Raw genomic sequence first — 26,876 nt, 5'->3', positions numbered from 1 at the left:
GACAAGAACAGGGGGAGAATTTATTCCAAAACATTATTGGATATTCGAGGTAACACAGCAATGAAAAAGAGGTGACAGGGAATGGGGGCTGCTTTTGAATTTGGAGCCTAAGCCATTAACCATAAAGACAGTAATTAGAGGATATATCTTACCTGAACTTGTACTACCAAGCTCCACCATGAGAAAAATCCAGACATCACTGGATTTCACAAAAAACCAAAAAGGTGGAAAACCCAAACCATCCTCCAAATTCCCTAGGACGGATTTTCATCAGAACATAAAGTCTTGAGAAAACAGAGTGCTAGGAGAAGCCCAAGATGCCCATCTAATCATTGTTTTGGTACTGGAAACATCACTGATATTTGGGTAAAGCCTGTTGAATGTTTGTGTGCCTCTCACAGGTCCCCACCTTTCCCAGACAGTTGATCCCAGAGCTTTGTTCCCCTTGCTGGGCACTGGCCCGCTGCTTTCTGCCTTGCAGTCAGTCTCTTGGTATGTGAAGATTTTCAAGTTCCTGCAGCCTTTCTTATTAAACCAGGCACCCCCATCCTACTTTACCTTTCCTTTCGTACTTTATGGATCGCTGACTGTTACTGCTCTTCTCTTTTCAGCGAAACGCTTTCTAGAGGTAAGGTAGCCAAGATTTGTCCTAACACTCCAGCTAAGTCCTTATACCAGAGGTGAGGAAAATGAAACCGTGCTATATGTCTTACGTAGCTTGTTCTGGTTTGTCTGTTGTTCTGCTTATGCTCCTGGTGTGCAAGCAAGAAGTTAGATTTTAATTAGCGGCAGATTGGTGGCTTTTAGTTGGCTGTGATTTCTAACAGTGTTGTTATCCACACAGCTCCCTCGTGAGTCAATTTTCCTGTGCTGAAATGGTGCAGCTGCTTAATCATACCGATGTCATACATTACATTTGTCCTTATAGAGCATTCCTCTTGTTTTCTAGGCTATTTCTCTAATTTTCCAAGATGATTTTGACTTTTAAAATGTTGCGAAGGGATTTACAACAGTGTGTCTCCATCTTGCTGTCAGTCAAAAATCTGATGAAGGGGTTTTCTTCTCATTATTTATATCCTTAATGAAAATATTGCCTAGCAGTACGCACAGGGTAGATTCCGATGGGACTTGGTTTGGTTGACCTCTTCAATCTGACTCTGAAATCTTCTCTCTGATGGTAATACTGTAAGCTGGGTTTGCATTTGGTGTGATGTTTGTTTAGGCAATATTTATTTTACAGACATTTCAAATGCTCCTAGGATAACTACTGTTAGATACATCCTCCCAAAGGATCTGGTCCCTGGGTATCTTCCTGCGAGCCAAAGTTTTCCAGGAAAAGGTTTTCTTTCTTTTAATACTGTTTTTTGACATAGGATTCTTAACATGCCTTCTAATTTCTTTTAATGTAAAAAGAGAGCAAAATCCCAAAGCTGTTTTTGTGTCAAACTACCTGGAGCGTAAATCTGGTAGCATCCCAGTGCTTTCTCTAAACCTTCATCTGCTGACCAGGTGTTTCAGCAGTCCGTGTTCTGTCCTTTCCATGACATTTTGCCCATTATTTTTTTTTCCTTTCCCTCTTCAGGATGCCCAACATAATCCTTTTCTTTGCTTAAAGGCAAATTTACGATCCCCCAGAGCAGCCCATATTAGCGAGTGTATGTGTTGTATTTCAAGGACAGTGCTATAAAAAAGCAAAAATAATTACTTGGTGATCGAAAATAATTTAAAAGTGGTTACAGGCAGATTTTCTGATTTTGATCTCATTTGCATTTGTGTTTCGTAAGCTTAGGATTTAAAATGCCTTTGGAGTTTTTTTGCGTCTGTGAGTATTTCTATAAGTAAAATAATATTCCATAAGTTAAGATGGTGCCCACATCGAAACCCTCAGTTTCTATCCATTTAACTTACTATTTCAGTGGATTTCTTTAAGGCAGGGGTCCTCAAACTTTTTAACCAGGGGGCCGGCGCGCGGATGCAGTGGCAGGCAGCCATCTGCGGCTGCTTGGTTTCCCCCCCCCCAACTCCTGGTGGTGGGGGTCTGTAAATACCGGGGGCCGGATTGAGGACCCTGGGGGGCCGTATCTGGCCCGCGAGCCGTAGTTTGAGTACCCCTGCTTTAAGGTGATGGGCCCTCTCCCTGGACTTGAACTGGCTTTAAGTCACCTGTTTTGGTTTAGATTTTACATACTCTTGATCATTCTGAATCAGTGATAGTGGCCAGAGATGAAGTTTGCGTACGGGTTTCTCCCATGTCTGAAAAAAATGGGTAAGCACAATTCATTTTCAGGTGAGCTGAGCTCTGCAATCAGGCCGGTTTTACAGCTCCACAGCTCAGCAGGTTGATGTGGGAATGTGATGTTTTGTTCTGAGGCACCTCGTTCACCTCGCTCACAGCAGCAGATGGGATGTGGCAGAGCTCTAGCTGGTAAACCATCACGACCTCATTAGATATGTAAGTAAAGAGCTGCAACATAGTTTTCTCCACTATGACAATTTATATGTTCCTGTTTATATTTCATGAACGTTTAGACAAGGTATTATGCTCACAGTTAAGGTTGTGTGACTTCCTATCGTTCAGTAAGTATCTTCCAATAAGCTATGCAAGCTCTTTATGCTGACAACATTTTTTCACTTCTTTTTATAAGTTCTGGACCCTAAAAAAAAAAGCAAAATATTTATGAGCAATAGAAGCAGGAAGATAATGTACTTGTGAACAAGTTCCACAAGTATGGCAGCAGTAGGTAATGTTTTATAACCATTGCAAGCTGTGTACAAACCCTGTATATGCAGCGCACATATACGTATCTCATTATGTTTAATATACATTTTACTTCTACTGTTCAGCTCAGATTGTCTTGGAAGATTTGATATTTGTCAGAAAAATACTAAAAGACAGTTCTATTACAAAGAGTTAATGGAATGCTTCTTTGCAGATACACTCTTTGGGTGTACTCAGAGGTGGAAATTTCTTATCTAATCTAAAAGGATTGTATTTTATCATTTAAAGCAAAGCAAGGCAAAGATTAAAAGAGAGGGGGATCAAGGCTTGTGGATAGTTTGTTAAAGTTCAGTTAAGGAATATATCAAAGAGAGGGAGGGAGGAGAAGTAGGCAAAAGCAGATTTGCTGGAGGGTAGAAAGAGGCCAAAGTAGCTCTGTGGTATGAAGTTCAGTGAGCTAAAATTACATAGGAAGGGCAAGGAGGAGACCGCGGTAGGGAGAATAAACGGGGAAAATGTTTTGACCTAGAATCGGAATATATCCTTTCTCTCCCTATTGCAGAGGAATTTTTCAAGAGAAATTCCATTAGAACTGTCAGCCAGGGAAAGACCTTTGCCCGCATCCTTCAACAGCAAGTCCCAGTGACTCCCCAGAAGCAAAGGATGTTAGCTGAGCACTATCTATAAATTGCTGCCCATAAACATGAGACTAATTAGGCAAGTTCTTTAGTGATCATTTAACTGGTACACACATGTACTTGTGCAGGTCATAAAGTTTGTCTCTGGCAATGTAACTGCAGGAATTCTGGCTAGCCAGGCTTTGGGTTTGCTGCTTAACGGAGAAATTCACACTTTTATATATACTCCATGTTTCTGTTTTGATTTAGAATGTATGAGTGAAAACAGAAACGATACCTCTCTCACGAAGCATGCCTCGTGGCTTGCTTCTTTGCAGCACTGCTCCCTCATGGCAGTAAAGGCGGCTGTGACGGAGCTCAGCTGCTCCTGCGTGATCTGGGGCTTGTACTTGATGAGGTTGATGAGCATTCTGCAGGAAAAGCAAAGCAAGCCCTGTGAGGCTGGGGAGTAAGCACACCGCTCAGGAAGTGTTTCTCCAACACTAGTCCTGCAAAGTGCCTTTTTGGTTACAGCCCACTTCCTTCTTACAGCTTTTTCACTTTTATCTGCCACCCAGACACATATTTTCAGCAGGGAGCAAAGATGTGCCCTGTTCCCTGTGTGAAACACAATATCAGTGCTTGGTTTTGGAGTTGCTCCACTATCAATATCCATGAATACGTGCTGCAGATGGTGTATGTGTTCCATAGCGCTCCAGGAGGTCCGGGGCAGTGTGGGCTCACCATGGCACAAGTTAATGGCCAAAGAGGTTTTCTGTGGTGACTGTGACTGTCATGGCCGGGGTCTACCATGCAAGTGTTCTCTAACCAAGGCAACCAAACACCAGAGCTTTTCAGAGACTCGAGGAGTGTATGGGATGAGGAAAATGTAGGGGCTTTCCCGTTCTGGGAAGGAGCCCTAAGCAAGCCATAAAGGTCATGCAGCACTTTAGGCAGTAGCTTCCTTGTTCTTCTGGTATCTTTTTAAGGAGCGCCTTGTGTAGTCCCCACCAAGGACAGTGGGAGGTCATGTTTATCAGACCTAACTTGGGGCGTCTATTGTGTCCATTCTGGTGAGCTGTGTTCCAGAGCAGCTACCCACCTCTGAAAATTACTTTCTTCTAATCTAGGATGAGTAAATATAGATTGAACCAGACAGCAGAAGAAACTGGGACTAGCATGAGAGGGAAGAAAAGGATCAAGGGCTGCATGGCTGTTTTTCCAATGGAATATTGCAAAACAAGGCAGGCAGCCAGAACAGACGAGGGAAAGGTGAATGTTGCCAAGATAAGAAACACAGGGGTAGGAGCGTGAAACAAGCATGTCTTACTCCTGCTTCTTGTGCTGTAACTTTTCCTCTTCAGTCGTACACAAATCTTCATGGAAAGTGAACAGATCAGGAGTCAATGATAAGGGCACATAATTCTCATCAATTTCTAGTTTCCCCATGCACGGCCTCCTGAGAGCATAGGAGCTACTACAGCAGTGGCAAACTCCTGGGTTTATAGGATCAGTCAGGTGTCTTCTACATATTTCTCCAAGCACGAGATCCAGCTTTACCAAGAGAAGTGAAAAAAAATGTCACCTTATTTTTTTGTTTTCAGAAGTCCCTGAAATACATGCTGCTTTTAGTAAAGTTATAAAAAAAAAACCCTGAGAATGTAAATTAAATTTTGTTTGTCAGATAGATAACAGTTTATGTATCTACAGAATACTGACTTCTGTTCGTGCAAAAATGGCTCAGATTTTTCAGAGTAAATATGTATATGCAGTTTCAGGGACTGTGCATGTAGAAATGATGTGATTTTTTCATAAAACTATGCTTGCATTTGATTTGTTTTCATCAGCAGGGTTTCTGTGGGTATGTTCGGCTGCTCTTGTAAATGTGGTACAAATGGATGGCTGGCATACGGGCTGAAGCTGATCAAGTACTTTGGCTTACAGGCCTAGAGAATTCTTACGGAATAGCTATACAAAATTGATCCCTTCCATAGAGCCCTACAGCTTCAAGCATCTAGAAAGGATGAATTCAGACAAGAGTTAGCTTCAGAGGGAAGAGGGTGGGATTGCCTGCACTGCGCAACGGTTAGCTGCCCTGCACTAGCCTGATGATTTTCTGCAGTTTAATTCAAGTATTAACTTCACCGATGCTGAGTTATGTGGTGTGGAACTACATCTTCAGGCCAGCTCAATGGCTCAGTGAACATTTTTCTCACTGACTTTTACTCCAAGCTCTTCGACTTTGCTGGCAGCAGAACTTGTGGCAGAGTTTAAAGAAAAAATGGGACCAAGATACAAAAGAAAAATACTCACATTTTCCTCGGCACAAGGCAGGAGCTTGTCCTGGCTTAACTGGCAGCATTTGGATCCCACTGTAGTCATTTGCTTGGTGAATTTTATCAGCTCCGCAGATGTCAGCTGAGGCATCTTCTTGGTGAAGCTCATGAGGAGCCTGAAATGATAATTTGTTTGATATTGGGGGTTTTGTTTCACCAGGCAGCAGTGAGCAAGCCCCTGCATCTGCATGCGTCAAGCTCCAGCTAAACCCCACAGAACACTCGTCAGCACAAGGGCAGGACTAAGCCTGGTGCCTGTAAACTCCGGTAGGCATGTGTAAGCACACTCTCTTTGAGCTCTCTCCTTTTTCTGATCAGTCTCTTACTGGGTTAAACAAATAAAATTAACGATAGCATCGCTAGTTCTGCATTGGTAGCCCATCTTAGTGAGATGGTACCTAAGTTTTTACTGTGCCGTTAATTTCCCTGGGAGTTGTAGGGCGCTTGTTTAACAGCAAAATTTAACTCAAGTGACTTTTTGGCATACTAGATAAGCTCAAAAAAGTTCACTTGTAATTTTTTTCTTTTAAAACCCCCTATGCTTATTGACCATCATGTGGGGTTTTTTTTTCTTTTTTTAAAAACCTGTGCTTATTAACCATCACAGCCAGGAAAATGTTAACAACTGATACAAGAGGCAGAAGCAGCCCACCGGGTTTGTTGGAAACATCTAGTTCCAGTGGACTTTTAAAGATCAAACATGTGCTGGGGTGCAAAAAGTCTGATACGACTCCCCAGAGAAGGCCAGCTGAAGCCTAACTTCAAGTATAAGAGCAGTTCAGCAGTGTCACTGAGATTGCTCATGTACTTTAAGTTAGGCACGTGTTTATTAACACGGCTAATCAGGGGCAAAGCTTCTCCAGGAGGCTTGTGCCTGCACACTGCCGTTAAGCACAGTGTGGTTTTTCACAGTTCAGCTAGTTTGGTTTTTTTCTCTGTCTATCATAGTTTGATTTTTGCTACAGTTGTTAAAGTTTACATCTGCTGCAGGAGCTGGATAGAGCAGTCTTCTGCAAAAGACACAGCAACGGTCTTTGGGCCAAATTTATGACTCTTAAGTTACAGCTCACAGCTCAAAAATGTGGCTATAAAGCAAGAGCATCATAGGAAACACGGGTGGGAGACTGATCAAGTTGTCACTTCACTGGTTCGTGAGTTGGGTTAAGGAGACAACTCATGAGAGGCCAGAAAATTGTCTTGGAAAGAGAAAAACATATCCTAGAAGTCATTAATAAATTGGCCCAAATCTTCAAGTGGTGTCTTTTGGCCTAGCTTTTTTGACACCTGCGGCTGTACTTCAGCCCGAGTTGTGCCCAGCTGGTGCAGGAGTAAGGTAAGCATATAAAAAAGTAATACTCGTTTTGGAAATAGTAATCTCCTTTCTCCTTGTAAATGTCACAGCTTGTCTTCATGACACTTTCAGTTTCATAAATGTGTTTCTTCAGTTCTTCCTCCTGAAAAAAATAAGTTCATTTGAGGTGTCATTGTGTTGGTGGAATGCAGAATGCCCTATTGCCTCATGATAAGGCCTGGATATCTGTAGATACCTCTCACCTGATATATACCACCCAACTTTAATTCCATTAGAAAGTCTTCATCTGTCTGCAACCTCAATAAAATGCCTGGATGTGATCAATGTCCACCTTCAATCACCTTGAAACACTTAATTTTTTATAACTGGTGGAAGGCTAGGTCTGAGACACAGGGTAGCTCCTAACTTCAGATATTCGCAGCGCCAGTGTCTTTATCTCAGACAATGACCATAAGCGCCTTGTACAGTTGCAAGAGAGCAATTGGCACTGCCAGGGAGCCCAAAGGGGTGCAAGGCTTACAGAAATGTCAGCTTCATCGCTTTCCCCAGCATCTCTGTCTATCCATGTTAAACTGCTTTGCAAACGAAGATTGCAAAGGTTCTCCTGATGCTTTCTCCATATGGGAATCAGTCAGGCCTTGTAATATTTGCTGGGTTTGTGACAGGAGCTGTGGCTCTAGACCTGCAGCAGGGATACTCCCTATTTAGCCAGAACCAGTCAAATAGTCATGTGCTTGGATCCAGCAGCATGCTGGGCAAAGCCTGATGGCACCCACCCCTCTGCTGCAGCAGTTGTCCGGAGCACCAGCTTTGCAGCACTCTTGCAGCAGGTCCTCGTAGCCTTTACCAATTCTTAAAAGCATTTGAGCAGAAAATTCAGGGTGTCTCCTGGAATATTCATACAGAAACCTGCAATATGTGGAGTATCAGGAATTAGAGATAAGTCAAGACAACTGACCCTCGGGGTGGTAAGGACGGCAGGGGTGCTTTCAGGCCAGTTGTGTCTGACATCCCGAGGAACAGGGAATGTTTCACAGCAGCTCTGGGACTGAGCCCGAACAAAGCACAGCTGACAGAGCCCAGCATTGCCCAAGCAAGTCTAAGCATAGCTGAGAGCTTTGTGGGGCTTGGGGTTTTGCTCTTTATTTAATCCTGTCTAAAAAATGAAATAATTTCCAGTAACAGATCTATTTCATAGTAGATGAAAAGATTAGCTCTGCTTAAGCGGTCACCCTACATAGCAATTGTGCTAGATCAGTTAGCTGCGCTTGTCATAAACGGGACTGATATATGTTATTTGAAGTGAATTCTCTATTTTTGGAGCTCTGTGCTGTTTCTGTTGCAGCCCATGGCATTCTTGCCGGAGCTTCCAACAGGTAGGATCAGGACTTCATTGCCCAAAGGAACACGGCCAGAACAGAAATGGACCAACCTTGTTTGAATCAAGACATGATGTTTTTCAATTCCCGCTTAAGCTATAAGCTATATCAAAGCTATATTTTGGGCCTGAGATCAGAACTGATAGTTACTGAATTTCGCGTGCACCTCTTTGGTTTTGTCTCTGAAACAACACTAGTGCCCTGTTCTGCATTGGTTCCCATTCCACACCTTCTAGGGTTGAGTGGTGTTTTACTAAGATCAGCTTTCACAGCATCCCATGCCTACATGCTCCCAGACAGACCTGAGGCTGATGAGCTGGGCTTTAACATCCAAAGTGTCACCTTGCAACCCAAGTATTGAAACAGCAAAGTTGAACAGTAGAGGAAGAGCCACATTACCTGGCTAAGTGTGTATCTTTTTCCTGGGCAAAACGTTCACATATTCCTTTGTCTTCTATAAACTCCCTGATGTGGGGGGACAAGTCTTCAGGTTTATCATCATTCTCTGCATTAACTATGCATTCGCTTCTTTGTAACAGAGGCTTTTCACAGCACTTCTTAATTTTACTGGATAGGATGTCTTGGTTTGCGCAGACGTAGTGTAGAATCTCTTCCTGTAAAGCAAAAAAGGGAATGAAGGAATTTTTACCCCATTTTGGTGTTTGGTTTGGTTTTGGATCAGCGGTTGTATCTCCATTTTGCAGACAGAGAGGGTGGCTCCCAAAGAGCAGGGGTGGCTGGCTGAAGCTGTGCAACAGACAGCTGGCAGAGCAAGGAAGAAGACTGCAGTCCTGTTGATCCATTTGCTGCAGCACCTTGCTTGCCATACGGTAGGCGCTCATTGGTAACCACCTCAACCGAGACGCTAGCCGTCTAGCTAGACACCGCAGACAAGAGGTGAGAGAAATGGATTTGGTGTGTTAGAAGAAAGCAGAGGACAGGCAGATACTGCGCTCTGCGGAAAGCTGCACAGAAAATACATAGAAACAGCTGGGAGCTGCAACCAAACCTGCAGCAAAGGGCGTTTTAGTCCCAAAGGGAACTTTCTGCCCTTCTCAATGGCTTCAACCCAGGAAAGTTCAAATGGGAAAATCAGCCAGGTTTTTAGACTGAGAGTTAAACTCCAGCTTTGGAGAGCAAGCAGTACAGCACAAGAGGTAAAAAAAAAATCTGGAAACAGCAAAAAAATATAATCCCTGTCTGTGAACATAAATATTAAATGAGGTTTACCCTGTCACGCATACAGTCCAGCATATCTCCACGACAGCAATCCTTGTGCATGTTAGCAATATCCGTCACAAGTTTGTTAACAGTAACAAAATCAGCTTTAGGGAATTTTTGGCTTATCTGAGCAAGTTTCCTGCAATGAAGAAAAATAGTTATTGTTTAGATTCGCAGTGCGAGACTGTGACAGCTATCATCATTTTTCTGTGGCGACGGTATCGGGACTGCTCAGGAATGGTCTTTCACTGCTGCCACTGAAGTTACCAAATAAACGTCCCTTGAAGCCAATAACTGAGAATTTCAGAGTTAGCTAAGGATTCTAGGTGAATTTCAGTGTGAAATGGTGGAAAGAAATGTGGTAGGCGAGCATGAAATTACAGAAGCAACATTCTGTCAAAAATGGTCAAGGGAGATTAGCTATATTTTGCTCCCAATCACTAACTTTCATCTCAGGGAGAGGCGTTCATTTCAAACTTTGGGTTTGGATTTTGAAAGCTAATGGCAGTTTGTAAGGAAATGATGACTGCCATCGTGCATAAATTTGTGTTCCAAATCTGCCTTCCTTGTGAGATGCTACTAGTGACCTGCACACAAAACCGACATGGCTGGTGTTCAGGGGCACTGTGCTGTGTGCAGGTGTGGAGCCAGCCACATGCGACTCCCATGCTTTATTTCAAAATAATGATAAATGTAGGGAAGACTCACAGAGCCTTTAAGGTCCTTTCTCCAAACTTCTTCAAGATTCCACATGTGTGTTCCTGCCTCAGGCTGTCTTCTTTTACTGGCTTCACCACCTTTGGTGCCTGGTAGAAAGGAGTTGCAGACCATGAAAGTGGAAGAGAAGACAATGCTTTGCGCTAGAACTACTGCGGTGACAGGTTTTTTAAACAGGGATTTTTTAATAGTGAAAGAAAAATGCTGTCCGAGCTGCAATGTGAACTGTGGTGCTTGCTGTTTAGTCACCAGCATGTATTAACTAACTGTTCTGTGAAAAGAAACCAGAATGCTTTTAGACAATAGTTCAGTGTTTTTAGCACAGGGGAAGGAATTGTCATCTGGGAGCGATGTGACTGGCTTTGCACGACAATTAGCTAGCCTTAAACCATGCCATCACTTGCAACCCAGCCATGCTGTGTGCAAGGCGTACTCAACCCTTCAGCAAGGGCAGGTTCCCCATCCTTATTTCCACCGTTACAGGTCATTTGCTCTGAATTTCTGACACTGGCTGTGTGTGGGGCACGTCTCTGCAGTGCGAATGCTTGGCCAAGCAGGAGGTGGTGTGTCATGGGGCTATCAACCTGTACGATGCATAGCACCTCGGCATCCTTATGACAAACCCAGTGCAGGGAGCAGAGTTGGGGTGGGCAACAATTGCAGGGTGCAGGGACTGCCTTGTGCTCCCTGTAAAGCTATATCTGCCCCACAGCCCGCAGTCTAGCATTTCCATTTAGAAGTTCAAGCTATAACTCCAGAGAGCATTTAAGTTTGGTTTCAGCTTGTCCTTAACAAAGTGAATTCTAATACCAGGTTCAGATGCTGTAAAGGAAATGACCGACATCTCTGCTTCAGTAGTTGCTTAGCTATAGGGAAGTCGCCAGTTGCATGTTATTAAACTACAACCCTGTGATGAAATACCTGTCTCCGAAAGCATTCCTCCAGGTTGTGAGTGGGGTCTTCAGCACTCCTGCAGCAGTTCTTCATCATCTCGTCATACCGGATAGCAACAGAGAGGATTGTTGGGGCGTAGAGGAAAGGGTGCCTTCTGGAAACCTCGTAGATAAAACTAAAACAGAGAGAAAAATGTCTTTGGTTTGGGAGTAAGCCCCTGCATGCAGGGAGCCGCAGTGTTATTGCAGCCTCTGCCATATATGAAAAGGGCAGCTACTGAAAGTGTGTATAGTGTGGCGTTGATCTTGGAAAATTCTTATGGAGCTGATGTTTTCCTGGAAATTGAAGTCTCCAATCCTGCCAGGTCCGGCTTAGAGGCAGCAAAGCTTCTGCTTGGCTTTCAAGGACTCCAGGGAGGCCCTTGGTTTCAGAGGCATCCTTTACATAGGCTACAATAAAATAGGCCAGATTGTTTGCCGTTTGGACCTATATCCAAAGCAGAAGTTGGCAGAACAGGTTTCACATAATGACATTAACAGCTAGATTAATCATGCAAATAATTTACATTAGGGAGGAAAACAAGTAGGAGATGACAGAGAATCGTAGACTGCACTTTTTGGTTCAGCACTTGCTGTCTCCAGGCTCTTAACTGTCATTTCTAGGCAACGAATCCATGATTTATTTACTTACTATCCTGTTAATGGATGTTGATGCTGTGAATGATTTTTGCAGGCAGCTTCAGCATTTGGCCTTTCAAAAGGAGACATGAACCCTCGTGATGAATTTTTAAGGGAGAGGAAGCAGTCATTTCTTTCAGGATCCCTTTTAGCACAGCAGTCAGTAAACCTGGGAAGATTTTCCTCCTGGCATATTGTATCGAGGAAAATCCTGTCCTGTGAAAAATTAGAAAAAAAGTGAATTTGCGCAAGGAATCTGTTTTACTCCTCTGAGCTCTCTGAGGAGGCTACTTTAAGTCAACAAACCCCAACCTGCATAAACTCAGTTTCTCTATTACCTCCTGCTTTGATGCAGTGAAAATCAGGCTAGGCTCTAGAACCTCTAAGTGATGGTTTCTCAAACTCTGATACCTACTGTTATGCCAAGACAGGCATCAAATGGAATGGTGTTGAAACACTGAACTTACGACATTGTTCAGACCCTTTTTCTTGATAATGATCAAGGCGATCATCCAGTTTGTGTACTGCAGTTTGCCACGCAGTGAGATCTGTGTTTCCTAGTTACAGTCAGGTTTGTACAATGAAAAGGCTGTTTCTTGTTCATTGAGTAGTGAGGCTCAGGTCCGGCTGTCGGTTTTGCCTCGGCTGGGAACTATTTTAATTCAGGTTTGTTTCAGTGTGTCTAACACATCAGCAATGAACCCAAACACAGGCTGGCATTCGTGTTTCATGATTCAGTCTGCCAGCTCCAGAAATGTGTTGGAGCAGACGCAACCAAAAACCAGGACTGTGAGTTAACAGAGCACAACAAATGCCTATGAATATTGCACTTGCTAGAAATAGCTAATTTGGCTTTTGCTGATTTTTGTTACACTGGCTGTAAAAGCACAACTTTCAGAACATTTTTGAGAAAGATATGGGTCAAGGATTTCAAAAGATGCTGTGATACTTGGGGTGGGGGGAACGAGGGGGGCTTTGTTTTCCTCTACGTATCTTGAGATGCTTTGTAGATGAGAGCCTGGAGAACGGAAGAGTCAGTATACACAAGGAAGTCAGGTCTCTTACTGACATATTCAATGCCTCTTTGGAAAAACACATACCCAGGCACTGAAATTACAAGTCCTTCTGAAAATGCCTGCTGTGTTAGAAGCATAAATCTGCTTACTAAAGGCTTCAGGCAGTCCGGGCTGTCTCTGGCTGCAGCAGCACACCTTTTGGCAAGGGCTGTCACATCCTGGGCCATTTGAACTGCTTTGCCAAACGTGCCTCCTTGCACATACTGAGCAAACATGATCATGGCACTGCGAGAAGAACACACAGTATTAAACCTGCTGCTGGTTACCTAAAACCTAATTGCCTAGCTTTTACATGTGAGACAACGAGAGGATTCATATCACCGCGGGCTGGCAGAACGGTCATTGACTCACTGTCCATGCTCATTTCCAAATGACACAATGGTGTTCAGTGGCAGCAAATTTGCAAGTAGACGCTTTACCTGGACAACTTACATGGCTTTAAAATTATTCTCCTGCAGCTGAGAAAAACGTTGGCCAATGCTGTTTTTTCCCTCTGAAAAAGAAGATAGTTGGAATAGAATACATTTTCTAAATGCTTCCTCAAATACCTTTTTTGTCTTTCTTGGTACTGGAGTCTTGGAGAAAGTTAATTTGGTGCCTGGGGTAGTAGCACTGGGAGTAGGAAAGCCATAACTTCCTATTTGACTTCACCATGAGCACATGAAGCACTTTGTTTCTGACCTACAGTGTAACAGGGCCGATATAACTCCCCTGCCTAGCTCAAGTGCAGTGGGAAGGAATATGCTAAAATCTGGAGGGCGTTCAGCTTCCTTGATGACACGCTTCATGTGATTAAACATGCACTTTACAAAACACTTTTTAACCTTGCCTCAGCTATTGAAAGGTGTGCTTGACCACTCCTTGGCTACAGATGAAAGATATCCTGTGCAGAAAACGTGGGATAAGTTGGGGGCTACATCGGTAGGCAAAGCTCCTCAAAAACTCACAGAGCTGCATCCTTCTGTCCGTGTTGCAAACTGGCCTAGAGGAAAACAAATCTGTGCCCAATCCATGTGAAGATCCTGTGCAAATATTATTCCTTTGCCACTGGGCATTTATTAATGGGCAAACCTAAATGCAATAATTTCTTGAATTCCTTGTTTGTCAGAGAATATTATGAGACATTAATTTTAAATATAAGGGGCTTGTCCCAAAAGCTGTTACCATCTCGCCCCCATGTCAGTGCAGCTGAGATCAGTGTACAAGGATCAAACGAACCAAAGGAATAAGCCAGCTTCTGCCTCTGAGTAACATGGGGGTGTCAGTTGAGACAATGATAATATGAGATAACACAAATATCAGTTCTGTTTAATGCTGTTGAGCCATTTAGTTCATTTGGAAGTTGTAAAGATGGAAAAAAAGTTGACTAATGCTAACAATACGTAAGGTGAGAGAAGCACCTGAATGGCGCACTGTGGTTGGAGGTTTGGGTTGTCTCATTTTAACTTTAGTGGGAAGCGTGGTCATTGTCAGCTCCTTTAATGGTCCATGGAGAGGGAGTAAGATGCTTACAAAGGATAATAGAGAACAATAGCATAACTTAACTACTCTGAATAGCCACCTGGAGGTAGCATCCCTCTTGGGACTTCTCCGTCTCACTTCCTCATGGACTGCAGAGGGAGGTCGGAAGAACCACAGGCTTTACTTCAACACTTTTTGGGGTACCTAAAATCCATGATGCAACCATATTCCTGTGGATTAAATTACCCTTCACTGAATTTCCTCTCAGTAATCACTGGCAGTCCGGCACACTACATAGATTCTCAAGCTGTTAAGAAGCAACACATCTGAGACTGATCACAAGAAATTTATACAGATAGAGTTTTGCTGTATGTCTTTGACCCATAAGAAAATACCCATGTAGATCTGGCGGGGGCAAAGCGAGATACCAAATTACTATGCATGCAAAACTGCAGCCATCAGTATTATACAGAAGAATAAGAGTAAAAACATGAGATATATTCTTACCTATGTCCTGATAACTTCTAGGCAGGGCTTTGACTACAGTAAGGCTCACCAATAAAATAATATAAATTATTTGTCTCCAATTCATACTGGCGGATTTTGGCAGGGGCCTGGGGTGAGCTTGGTTCATCTGTGAAAGGCAGAAAGAATTAAGGGGAAAGAGTTACTTTTATACTCTCCCAAATGATTTCTGGTTAATCAAAACCCTTTTACCGTCACATGTAACATTAGCCCTTTTGGAGTATTCCCACAATAATTAGACATGACATTATTTGCTCAGTGTGATGAACTGACTGGCTTGTTGGGAAGAAAGAACCTTGGAGATTCTTTTTTTCCCCTGAAATTCAGACAAATAGGCATTTTAAACTTATCACACTTTAAACAAGAAGTTTAAACACTCCTTGGGCTTTTTATTGTCCCTATTGATCTCATCTACTTGCAGACTTGTTCAAAGGTGATTGCTTTGCAGAAGGTGCCTTCTTACACCTTGTTGACTCAAAGATTCTGAGTTCAGCTGTTAACCTGATGATTTTGCATCCCTCCTTGCTGTACAAGCTGTCTTTTGCTCCCAGCTCCTAAGGTGTCATGGTGAAAAGGCAGAATTGAGAACCCCTACAATGGTTTTGCAGCATTAACGATTACCATCAAAATTTCTCCAAATCTTAAAATAAAATCAACTCCAGAACTGTAGAATGAAGGGGGGGGGGAAAAACCAGTTATTACAGTTATTTTACTGATTTTCTACAAAGTACACTGTAAGCATCAGCATTGTAAAGATGACAATTTTTTGGAGCTGGAATGACTTTAGAGAGCCATAGGTATTTGTAACAAAGAGGTAGGTGGGCAAGAGGCAAAGACTTTTTATTTCTTTAGGGAGAAAATGGCACTACTCCTTGTTCCATGCTGCAGGAAGACCATGAAGGTTGTTCGTTATCCCATGAGATGGCATCAAAAGGGAAAAGGATTCTGCGGAGGAAGGTGGGGGCATGGTTCTCAGAGCAGGAGAGCTGAAATCTAAGTTGAAGCCGCATCAGTTGAGGAAGACACACATAAGCCCTGTCACACTGCTAACTAAAAAGCCCCATAGGAAATAATCTGCTTGAAAGAGAGAGATCTGGAGGTTATGGCCTGTGCTCCTGCAGATATGATCCTCATTAAGTCCATAGGAGCAGGCCAGAGAAAGCTTTTCTCATCCAGCTGTTTCTGAGAAGCCTTGTTACTGTCAGCTATTAAAAAAAAAAAAAAAAAAAAGAGATAGGGTGTATTACTTGAGGTAGAGCTGCAGAAACAACTGAGATGCTGATCCCAGAGACCCTATAGCAGATTCTTCTTTGGCCCAGCAGAATGTGTTTCAGAGACTGTGTAACATGTTGTCCTAAGTATTTCTGGAACTGCACTTGGCTGCTGCATTTAAAATCAATTTCTCCACTGCTCTTTTCCATGTTCAGCAGGATGGTTAACTACTTTTCACTTTTTCTTCAGAAATACTCACCACTGTTGGGATGGCAATCTGTCTGTTCACAGTGAACACTCATTCACAGGAGGGAAAGGTGTGTGTACTATTTAACTGGAAAGAGTGTGGCAAACACTAGAAATGAGATCCAATGAAGAGCTGAGGTCCTCATTAAGGGTTTCTGTTGTCCTTCAGAGTATGGAAACCATGTTGACTTACTCAGTTTCACACCTGTTGAGGATGTAGCTGTTTCCAGAACTTCTTAGAAACTGTCTTGCAAGGTCAAGATAGAGCAAAAGCAGCTGCTTGGCCTTGGGGTGTGGGGCTGTGGATTCCCATCAGCAGGGGATGCTCAGTACACTCTTGTAATGCCAGGGTAGTTACCCTCTTGGAGCTCTTTTACTCTGTGTGTGTTACACAGCAGAGAGGTGGGTTAGTTTTGAGTGGATATTTCATTTTGATGACATCCACCAATTTTAAAGGAAAGCTCTCCATGCCTTAGGCTGGTGTATGTTCCTGATAGGCTTCAGCCATTGATCATCATCCTCAAACTAGGCCAAAAAAGAGCAAACGTGTGCTCAGAGCTATTTCGTTTATGTTCTTGCTAATTAATGCAGAATTTGTGAATCTCCCTTTTGCTTGGGTTGGTTTCATCATGATTACATCAATTACATCGATACTTTAATTCTCTTTCTTGAAATTCAACAAAATTGTTTTCTGGTAATGTAAGTAGTACATGTATAGGGTTCATTTAGATCCTGTCTTTATACATGGAGAATATTACTCTTGTCAAATCCTGAGTATTCGCTCTAAAAAGAACAATATTCATAGGAAACTCGTGCACCTGGAACAACTTGGCTTCTTCCTGGGTGGTAAGAAAATTTGTCTTTAAAAAAAGCCTGAGCTGCTCTGATGTGATATTTGGAGTTATTTTCCCTGTAGGTAACTACAAGTACTGGGATGTTAGAACTTTATAAACTGTTTTATAAAGAAAACATTGTTCGTGTCTTTAGATGGAAATACCATGAAAGGAAACTGGCTAGACTTTATATGATTATGTGCTTTTGAATATGTCTTGTTTTGGTGCTGGGGTCTCCTGCCTAGAGAGAGTATGCTACAGCAAGTTGTGAAATGTGAGTTCCTGATTTCCCCCTCCTCCTTCCCAGTGTTCCTCTGTTGCTGACCCAAACCACCACGGAGGAGTGTTACAAGTTCCTTAGGTAGCAGAATTCTTTTCTCATCCTGGGGAGCCCATTGCAGGTGGTTAACCTCAGCATGGGCTGGTGCATGTTTACCACTGGGTCACCTGGGACATGGGACACCAGCAGTTCTCCAGCTCTGATGCTTCTCATCTGGTGTGCAGAGCCATGCAGTGGTGGCAAGAACGTGTTTCCAGCTCTTCCCTCTCAACCCAGAGGAGCAAAGCGTCTCTGTGGGTTGCCTTGAGGTCTGTTTTAGTGTTTGGCTGTGCTCTCTCACCACTCTGTGAAACCGGCACATCCCTGGCTGAGCGGCTGGTTTAAATTTACGGAAGTGATCCAATTTTGCATTCCAAACAAATGTATGCTAATTGTGAACCATGACAGTCCCAGCTTGTGTGAACTGGTTCTGCTGAAGGCAATGTAATTATCCCAATTTACGTTAGCTGAGAAACTAGGCCAAATTTTCTGATGTTGCAGCTTTTTTTTTTTTGCTGGTCAACTGGGGCATGAGCTGGCCAGAAAAAACTGGGAACAGCAGTGAGAAGTAGCATGCTTTTAATAACTGCAAATGTGTTAGCATGCAAAGGGCAACTTTTTGTAATTTACCACATTTCTAGCAAAGCAGTCTTTGCTGGTAACTGAGATGCCGTTTGCAGTATTGTAAATATCTGAAGATGGAGCCCTAGGAAGTTTCTTGGTTAAATAAAACTAAGACATGGAAAAGAAAGGGAGAGGGGGAAAAAAGAAAAAGAAGTTGGAAACTTGATAATGAGGTAAGTTGCAAGTTATTAATATTTCTGTAACTTCTGTGGATCCATCTCCCCAGAAAGCTGCACAGTGTGAGTGTTTCTCTAACCTAGAGGCTGCTGAACTCTCATTATTCAAACCATTTATCTGCACAGCCAAGAAAAATGAGGTTTGGATCGTATCCGGGAGAGATGGTCTGTTGTAACTGGGCCCTTTAATACTTTAGGTCTGTGTCTCACTCCTGAAGTCTCCCTAACTTAACTGCTCCAGTGAGCAGGAGTGTGACTGTTTTGCTGCTCATGAAAGCTTTATCCATATTTAATTTAGCTCCATCTTTGTAGGATGGAGCTGGCCCCTTCCTGTGCTCCGTAAAGGCTCGTCAGTCCTTTCTTATCTCACGTGCTAATTCTGGCTTTGCTTGGGAAGGGAAGAAAAGCATAAAAGATGACCATGGGAGAAAGGAGGGATTTCTGGTGCAGTTCTTCACTGCCTTCCTGTAAAAAGTTGTGTCAGATGACAAAAGTAAATAAATATTAACATGCACATGCACGCGCACACACACACTCTGGATTTATGTGTGCATGGATACATATATTAAAACAATGCCAGTTCTTTTAACTCTTTACTCAGCCAAGATTATAAAGCTGAGGTAGTCACAGATGGCCCTTGAAAAATCTCATCCATAGGGAGCTTCGTTCTGTATTGTTGAAAATAAAAGAATCCAGCTGGTGTGGAGGTTGGTTGGTGTGTATGGAAACAGCCTACGTTGTCTATAAGCCCTGACTGTAAATATTGTGATTGGCCTGTCAATAGTGACTTGAGCTTACATACACCCTTTGTTGATCAAGAAACACAGCCAGTGTGTAAGATGCAGGTTGCGTTTGTTGGTCTGCTGAGCACGTTTGCCCGCAGCGGCAGCAGGGTTGCTGTTAGGATGGGGGGTGACAGCTCTTCTGCCCTGGCAGCAGAACCCTCTGCTTTTTTGGAAATGAGGAATAACTCCCTTCTATGAAGAAGAAGAACTTGTAATGACTGGATTTTAAAAAAACAGGGATGAAAGTATTTCTTTATGTGCTAAAAATGCACCAAACTGGTTCATTTTTGCAGGTTTGCTTTGTTTAGTTTTCGTTGAAAGCCCTGACACCATTCCTCCTCTTCTTCCAGTAACAGCTTTGTAGTTGAATACACAACGTTTTCCATTGAAAGCCAAAACCATGTCAACTTTTCCATGTGATTCAGTTAGTTAACTGCATATTCCCTAAGAAAACTCACTTTATTACAATATATTTGAGTTTTTCCTGCAAATACTTAGCTCAAAAATCAACAATAGTCCTCTGTCCTCTTGTATGTGTTCGTGAATGGCATTCCAAGTGCTCTGAACTGGGATTATGCTCAGCTCCTTTTGCTAAAATACACTGCATTTACCATGCACACTGCAGCAGTGTGGACCACATCCAGCCTAATTCACAGGAGAGCCTTTGGCTAGGGTGTCACAGCTCGGGGCTTACTTTTCCCCGGGCACAGCAGTTTTATATTTGCCTCTTAGGGTCCGCTTTGAAGCTTAGTGAAGAGATTGGAAGGTTTTCTCTTAAGATCACTTGCAACAGTATGACAATTGGCTCTCATTGCTGAATCTGTGCCTCAGAACTTAAGGCATGGGATGTATTATATAGAACTTTATTACCTGTATGTTCAGCAAATCTTTTCCGGTCTGTGTAGCCTAGAGGCAATACAGGGAGGAAATCCAAGTTGTTCACTTCATTGCTGCAAATGATTTAACATTATTTGGCTATGCTGGGAAGTCTGATGGCAAGACTTGCTCTTTTCAGCCCCTGCAAATGACTAATTATATCACAATCAGTTATGAACTTCTGTTTGACCTGGAGATTATTTCCTGAGTGGGTATATTTTGCCAGAAGTGCATGTCTTAACCTATTTTCTGACTATCTGACTATATATATAATCCAGACGTAGTTATATTTAAAAGGCTTTATAAATTCATGTACTATCAGTACATAGAGAAGTATGGCTTGTTTAATGAAAGGCAGGCAACACTTGGCATGGTGTTCAAGTGTTCCCTTGTTCCCCAGCCATGCCTCTTTGCCGATACGTGTCAAAAAGATGTACATGGTGTAATGCAAACCATAGTCAGTCTAGCTAAAAGGATCCCACTCTAATTCTTTTAACTTGAGGGAACTAGAAGATTCATGTATGATGCCTGGCTTCTCCTTTTTTCTTCAGTAATCATTCTTAGGTGTTTTGTGTGGCCCCTTGGTTTGATATGAATTGATGGTTTTTCCTTGAGTCCTTGTCTTTGGGAGCGTTCACCCTATGGGTGTATAAGCATGTCGGCACAGGAGACGGGACAACCTCATGCAGCACAGGTGGGAGCATGCCCAGGCCACGCACGCCTACATGCTGCCGTAAGTTGGCAACAAATTCCTCTGTCCTTTGGTTCCTCTGAGTTACTTGGCTGGGAATGAAAGAGCTTTCCTCACCACTTTGCTGGCAGTGTTGCTCTTTATCCCGTTGGTCTCCGGGCTTGCGAGGACACATTTGCTGCGCATTGCGTCAGAGTGTCATGTGGGTGGGAAGCGCACAGGGTGCTTTGTGTGGTCCTGGTGTTGGAAATAAATTAACAGGTGTCCCAGGAGGACTTGTCTGTGTGGGTGTTCACAGCATAGGTCTCTTAGCGTGCCAACACAGGAGAAAGCTTTGTTTTTCATTGCAGTGCAGATCTATTGAACAGAGCTCCTTTTGAGAGGAAGAAATGGGCCTACAACAGAGTATCAGACCCAAGAGAGGCTGCAGGGAACTCTCATGTTAGCAAACTGGGCTGTCCTTCTTTCTCCCAGTGCACCATTGCAAGACCTAGCCCATTACAGGGGCTGGTGAAACTCACCAAGTCAGTGGGCTGCCAGTTAGGCTCTCAGTCCTTCAGTGTTATAGCATCTAAGGTCAACACTAGAAATCTTGCTGCCTTTTCAGCTTCTTCAATTCCAGCAATTTTTTTCTGGAGCACTACAAAGAGAAACAAGAAGAAACAAATCTTGTTGACAGAAGCAAGAAGAAACAAATCTTGTTAACAAACTGACAGATTAAATCTTTCTGTACAGGTATATTCATTTGCTTCAGACTCCGTAGTCCTCTTTGCAAGACAAATTAACATAAAAGCCACAACCTTTCTTGTGTTGTGACTTCTCTTTCACTTCGTGCCCCTTCTTTTCCCCTTCGTTTTTACTGTGATGTTGATGGGATGCTGAGAGAGGGATGGCAGCTCGCCAGGATGTCTGCAGGCTGGGTAATGACGTGCAGGTAGCAAGGTGGCAGAGTCATCTAGTTTTCTAGAAGTTCAGTCAGTGACTGATGTGCCGTGAAAGGTCACCTTATTGCCCTAGCAGATATGATTATTGTTTATGTATGGTGAACGATTCCTGGGTGACCTGTTCTGGAGGAAATTACTCCCAAGTTTCTAAGAAAAGATCCAGGCTTCATCCGTATTTGAGGCTGTTCTCCCAGCTGCAGTGGCATGAAGCTGTGCCTTTCTCCCAGGCATGTTGTTAAGCAACAAGAGCATAAGAGGAAAAAGCAACCATCCTGCCTCTGCGGCCTGCTGAAGTGGAACTCCATGGCACTTTTCCCACTTCCTCCGTTGAGCAGGCAAGGAGCTTTCTACTTCAGTCTTTCCAAGTACAGGAGGTCAAGCTTCCATCTGAAGTGCAGTTTGATTACCTCCATGACATGAGGACCGAGTTGTACCCTGTAAGTTTCACTCCTTGGATTTCCACCCTGCCCTACTCCATTTCCACTTAATTCCAGGACCATGTCAAAAGCATAATGCACTTCTATAGAGTAGAAAAGAGACTTTCTAGTAACTCCAGGAGCTATTGCTCACCTCAGAGGCAATGTCTTCTGTAACAAACATTTTCGATAGTAAAAAAAGGAAGGAACGGATCCTTATTCTGGACTCCAAGTCCTCCAAGGACTGATGCCTCTATTCAGGAGTTGAAGGGGTGGTGTTGGTGCCAGCATGGCTTCGTCAAGAGAACCAGGTGTCTGCTTTAGCTCTGTAGGATGCTTTCTTTCACATTGCATTTTTCATTTCACATTTCATACTGAAATGGTCTAATTGGATATAACCTTGCTCTGCCTTAGGTAAGGGTCATTTCCAGGAGAGGCTCCTCCACTTGCTGTATTCAGTGCAATGAATGTCCTTCCGGGGATTCTGGACTGAAGTAGTTACAAACCCCTAAGAGAGAGGAAGGGAGTAATCACTGATCCTGGGTAGTTCCTGGGTATTGGGTGGGGGATCTGCAGCCAGTATTTAGTGTGAAAGCTTTAAAGGAGGGATGTTTTTCTGTATACACATTTGCTACCAACACAATATGTCCTTTATTGGGAAGAAAAGCCTATATATGCCAGCTAATTATGAGAGAGTTAGATGAACCTGCAACATCTGGAATGGAAGAAAAAATTCCTGAAGTTGAAACTCTTCACCCCCAACCCATCCTCCCCTTAACTTGCTAAGCAAAACACTCCTATTATCTATATTCCAAATCCCACCGTGGGTTGATTGCATCTGAACTGGACACAACAAAGTACAAAGGGTGACATTTACAGCTTGTCCTTGTCTTTATCTGGCACCTGTAGGCGTGATGGTCTAGCCAAGTGAAACACCATGGCTGAATGTCAAAACAAGTTATCTTAATACAACACAATCACCGTTATCTTAGCACAACGCAAACTTAGGTTGCAGTGACCTGCTGACACAGCAATTTTGAGTAAGGCAGGGGACTTCCTGTGTCTTCCCACAGGTAACAAAACAAAATGCGTGTTCTTTTGAGTAGGACCCGATTGATTTCTTGGAGCTGCTCTGTGAAAGGCACTGCTTCCAAGACATCGGGTATTGTACAGCTCACTCAGGATCTAGTGGTGGTTTAGGTTTTGGGGCACAAATTCTTCCTTGACTCCTGGAGACAAGTGTCTGGCATTCCCTTGTCCAGGCTTTCTCTTCTGACAGAGTCATCCTTTTGTTGGGTGAGGTTTTTACACTGGTAGTTCTCCTAAGATGACTCCATTTGGAGCCTACCCCTCAACTCTTACGGTGACTCTTACCCGTGACTCTTACGGCAGCCCCACAGAGCAGAGAAGGCTGTCAAGTCCCAATCCCCTTTAGAAGCCACACTGCCTGATATTTCGTATCACTTTCTGAAAGGGATGGGGATTTCCCTTGGTTCGAGTGCACATCACAGCTCTTTTAACCTTGCTCTTGCAAGCAGAAAGTTGTTCTTCCACTCTACCAGCTTCTGTAAGGGTCTGCTTGGGACATTTTCTCCCGTTAAGGACCCTGTCTCTCAGTGGAGTTTTACCCTATGACCTCTTTTTCCTAAACAGGCCAACACTGCAACGGGTTGTTGGCTTCTATCCCATCTTTACCTTTTCCTGGTAAGTTTAAGGTTCATGTAATAAATATGGTTATGGTTGAATAAAAAATTTTGAATAATCCTTGTGAAGCCCTGATAAGTAATCATCTCAGACTAGAGCCCGTGCTTGATACTTTTATTTTTAAAGGAAGAGAGAAAAATATGTTGACTTTTCCAGTTTTCACATTTTCTTGTTTTCCATGGACTAACACTCCCTGTGTGTGCACACTTTTTGGGTTTAAGATGGAAGCAGCACAGTAGGGTTAAGTTCCCTGAACACATGAGCTGAGCATGATGTTGTTGGGTATCTGCAATACTGTGTGTGGGTTGCCCAGGAAAGACCTGTGACTTTCTGGAGTAGTAGGCAGAAAGCAGGCAGGTTACCTAGGGTATCTCAAATGGCGTTAGATGCTTACTTTTAGGCAACTGAATCATATCTGTAGCTTCTGCACATGTGTATAATCAGAAAAGCTAAGAATGCCTTAGGCTTGTAGAGACTGAAGTGCTTGCTTGTCTGTCTTTAGAGGGAAAGGCTCATAAAATTGCACCCCCCATAGAAGGGGGTGTTCAAGTACATCCACCTGGCAGAAATACATGGGGCAGAGAAAAAAAAAACCAGCAGCAGGAGTCTAAAATGTCCTGCCTGCTTAAAATGGGTCAGTGGAACTAGCCACAATTGCTACAATTTATTATCCAACATATATATGTGTCCTATAAGGAAAAGAAATGGAAGAGTAAGGAAGCAATGGTTTTCCTTTCTGCCATGCCTGCTCTCACATCAAACCACTGCTGCATTGCATGAGTTGTTCATTTTGCTTTACAGAATGAAACAGTAAACTGGAACAACATAGATTTGTGAAGTGTTTCCTCGATGCCCATTTAGAGAAAGACAACAACAGAATTTCAGAAGGATAGGAAAAGTCCGTGAGTTCTCAGACACTGATTAATTTAAGTGACTCCACTACTGCTGGGAAAAAAAGTAGAGGCTGAGCAGGCGGCTTTACTATCATTAGCATTGTTCAACTAACTGAGAGAAACCAGAAGGACGACATACAGTTCTAATGCTTATGTAAACCACCGAGAAGTCACTTGCTAAAGGTGATGAGTCACAAGTCCAAGGTGCAGTTCAGGCTGAAGTGTGTTAGTGCTAGTTGCCCAGAATGTGTGCTCTGCCTGCCTCTGACCTGAAGAAAGCGAGATGAGCCTGCTACAGAGCTTAGCTTCTAAAAGTAACTATGTTTATGAATTGGGACTGTAACCCCAAAAAACCCCCAAAACAAAAAACCCACCACACAAAAAAAAGACAAAGGGTATAGCAAGCTACATTTCCCGGAGTGCAAGACTGTATCAGTGTCAGCTTGTAAAAACCTTCCTTAATGTTTGCTGTTTTCTGAAAAGGGACATTTATGTTCCTGATCCACCTTATGGATGCCTCGTCAAAGCCTCCATCTCAAAAGAGCGTTGATTCATTTCATGAGTCAAAGCTGTTGAAAACCTTTGATGCTTGTGATACTGGAGCAGCATTTCCACCAAGACAGACGACTAGTTCATAGTCTCAAAGAGTTCTTTCAGAGCCAGGAGTGTTCCTGCCCTTTATGCTGTGCTTGGAAATCTTCTCTTGTACAATTTTGTTCTGGAGCCAGCAGCCATCTTCCTCTACTACTGACGCCTTTTGTTTCATGACATGAAGTTTTACATGTTACAGTATAGTAGAAATTTTTTTCATATTATTATGTATCTAGTTGGTCTGAATATTTACATGTAGTAGAAAGATGCTGCTGCTGTAATGAGCAGTGCTTTGCTAACATGGCTCTACTTTCAGCTACCAGGTTTGCCAGCTAGAAGGCTGCAAACACAGCAGAGAGAGAAAGTCAGAGGACTCCAAGCACAAACTTTCATACAGTTTATGTCTACCAGTCTGGTGTAGAGAGACACAGGATATACCATTCTAGAGAGACTACTTTTCTTAATTGTTTATAAAGAATACTTCCTGTGGAGCTAATGAGTTCACACTGGAGGGGACCATGATAATAAGGAAAAATGTAACAGCAATACTCTCAAGTTCTTCATTTCCTTTCAGAGCAAAATTTAGAAATGGATACTTACACTTTCCGAAAATGACCTCTTAACTGCTGCACATAGATATGTTTTGGCTTTGGTTTTGATGTTGGTTTGTCCTGCTGAGTTGTTCTGACATAGCATGGAGCAATAGCAAGAATAAAGTAATTAATCCTTTTCCATACACCATTTTTTCCTGTAATTTTCAAATCTCCTGTACAAGATGCCTGAAGTGGATCAGTCATGAGGAAATGACCTTAAACGTGTCATGGCTAACATATGTTTTGCAGTGAAATGTGAAGATTAAGTAGTTTGTGTGTACTTAAAGGTGTAGTTTATTATTGCACACACACCCCCTACACACACATGTAGTATTTTAGTCAACAATATGAAATAACTCATGTATTAACAGTTTTTTTGGAAAACATTGGTAGGCTTTTAATTCTGGAGATCCTGAAAATAAAGAACTGTTAGAGTGGATTCTGGTTACATGCAATACAAATCGCCACCACAAGACTTCTGTAAGAGATAGGATCACCAGGGAGTTTCCAATTTGTCCGACTTGCATGTGTTTAAAAAACGCAGGTCTTTGCATACAATAATGTGTAGCTATATGTAAATTTGAAGCCCTTTATTTAGTATTCATTGAAAAATTTTCAATACATAGAAAGCAATTACTAGAACTTGTAAAATAATGAAGTTTCCCATATGTTAAAAAACAACATTTGAAATTGCATTATTTGGGGAATTTGTTGATTTCTGTAAACATTTGTCTAGAAGTAGTCAATGTTTATTATATAATAGTCAATGAAAATAAATATTCTGACCTTTCACTAAATCTTTTTTCTTTTTTATAATGGGAAGTCAGAATCTTCAAAGTACAGATTCCTCCTGTTTGGGAGAAGGGGGGGGGGGGACAAAAAGAAAACAAAAACCAAAAACCCCACAAACCAAAACTATAATGTTGAATTCATTATAGTTAGCATATTGTATGTATTCCAACAAGCTAAAAATAAGGGGTTTTTACTTCATGTTTATTATGAAATTATGCAACATTAACTCCAACCACATACTGACACA

The 26,876-nt window shown here is 42.6% G+C and overlaps 1 protein-coding gene across 1 annotated transcript; it reads right to left on the bottom strand.

The window, feature by feature from the left end:
* Positions 1-51: 51 nt before the first annotated feature.
* Positions 52-26,628, bottom strand: LOC102056761 (alpha-fetoprotein). The gene is made up of 13 exons (XM_055716309.1): positions 14,917-26,628; positions 13,381-13,441; positions 13,038-13,173; positions 11,886-12,088; positions 11,223-11,370; positions 10,293-10,390; positions 9,594-9,723; positions 8,763-8,977; positions 7,761-7,893; positions 7,029-7,126; positions 5,650-5,788; positions 4,667-4,890; positions 52-3,767 (listed from the first exon to the last, which is right to left on the bottom strand). The coding sequence occupies exons 1-13, from the start codon at positions 15,041-15,043 to the stop codon at positions 3,566-3,568; spliced, it is 1,914 nt and encodes a 637-aa protein (XP_055572284.1). The 5' UTR covers positions 15,044-26,628; the 3' UTR covers positions 52-3,565.
* Positions 26,629-26,876: the final 248 nt, after the last annotated feature.

The sequence above is a fragment of the Falco cherrug genome, chromosome 1, assembly GCF_023634085.1.
Source record: "Falco cherrug isolate bFalChe1 chromosome 1, bFalChe1.pri, whole genome shotgun sequence".
Taxonomy (NCBI): domain Eukaryota; kingdom Metazoa; phylum Chordata; class Aves; order Falconiformes; family Falconidae; genus Falco; species Falco cherrug.
This window is presented reverse-complemented; position numbering and strand designations above follow the sequence as displayed.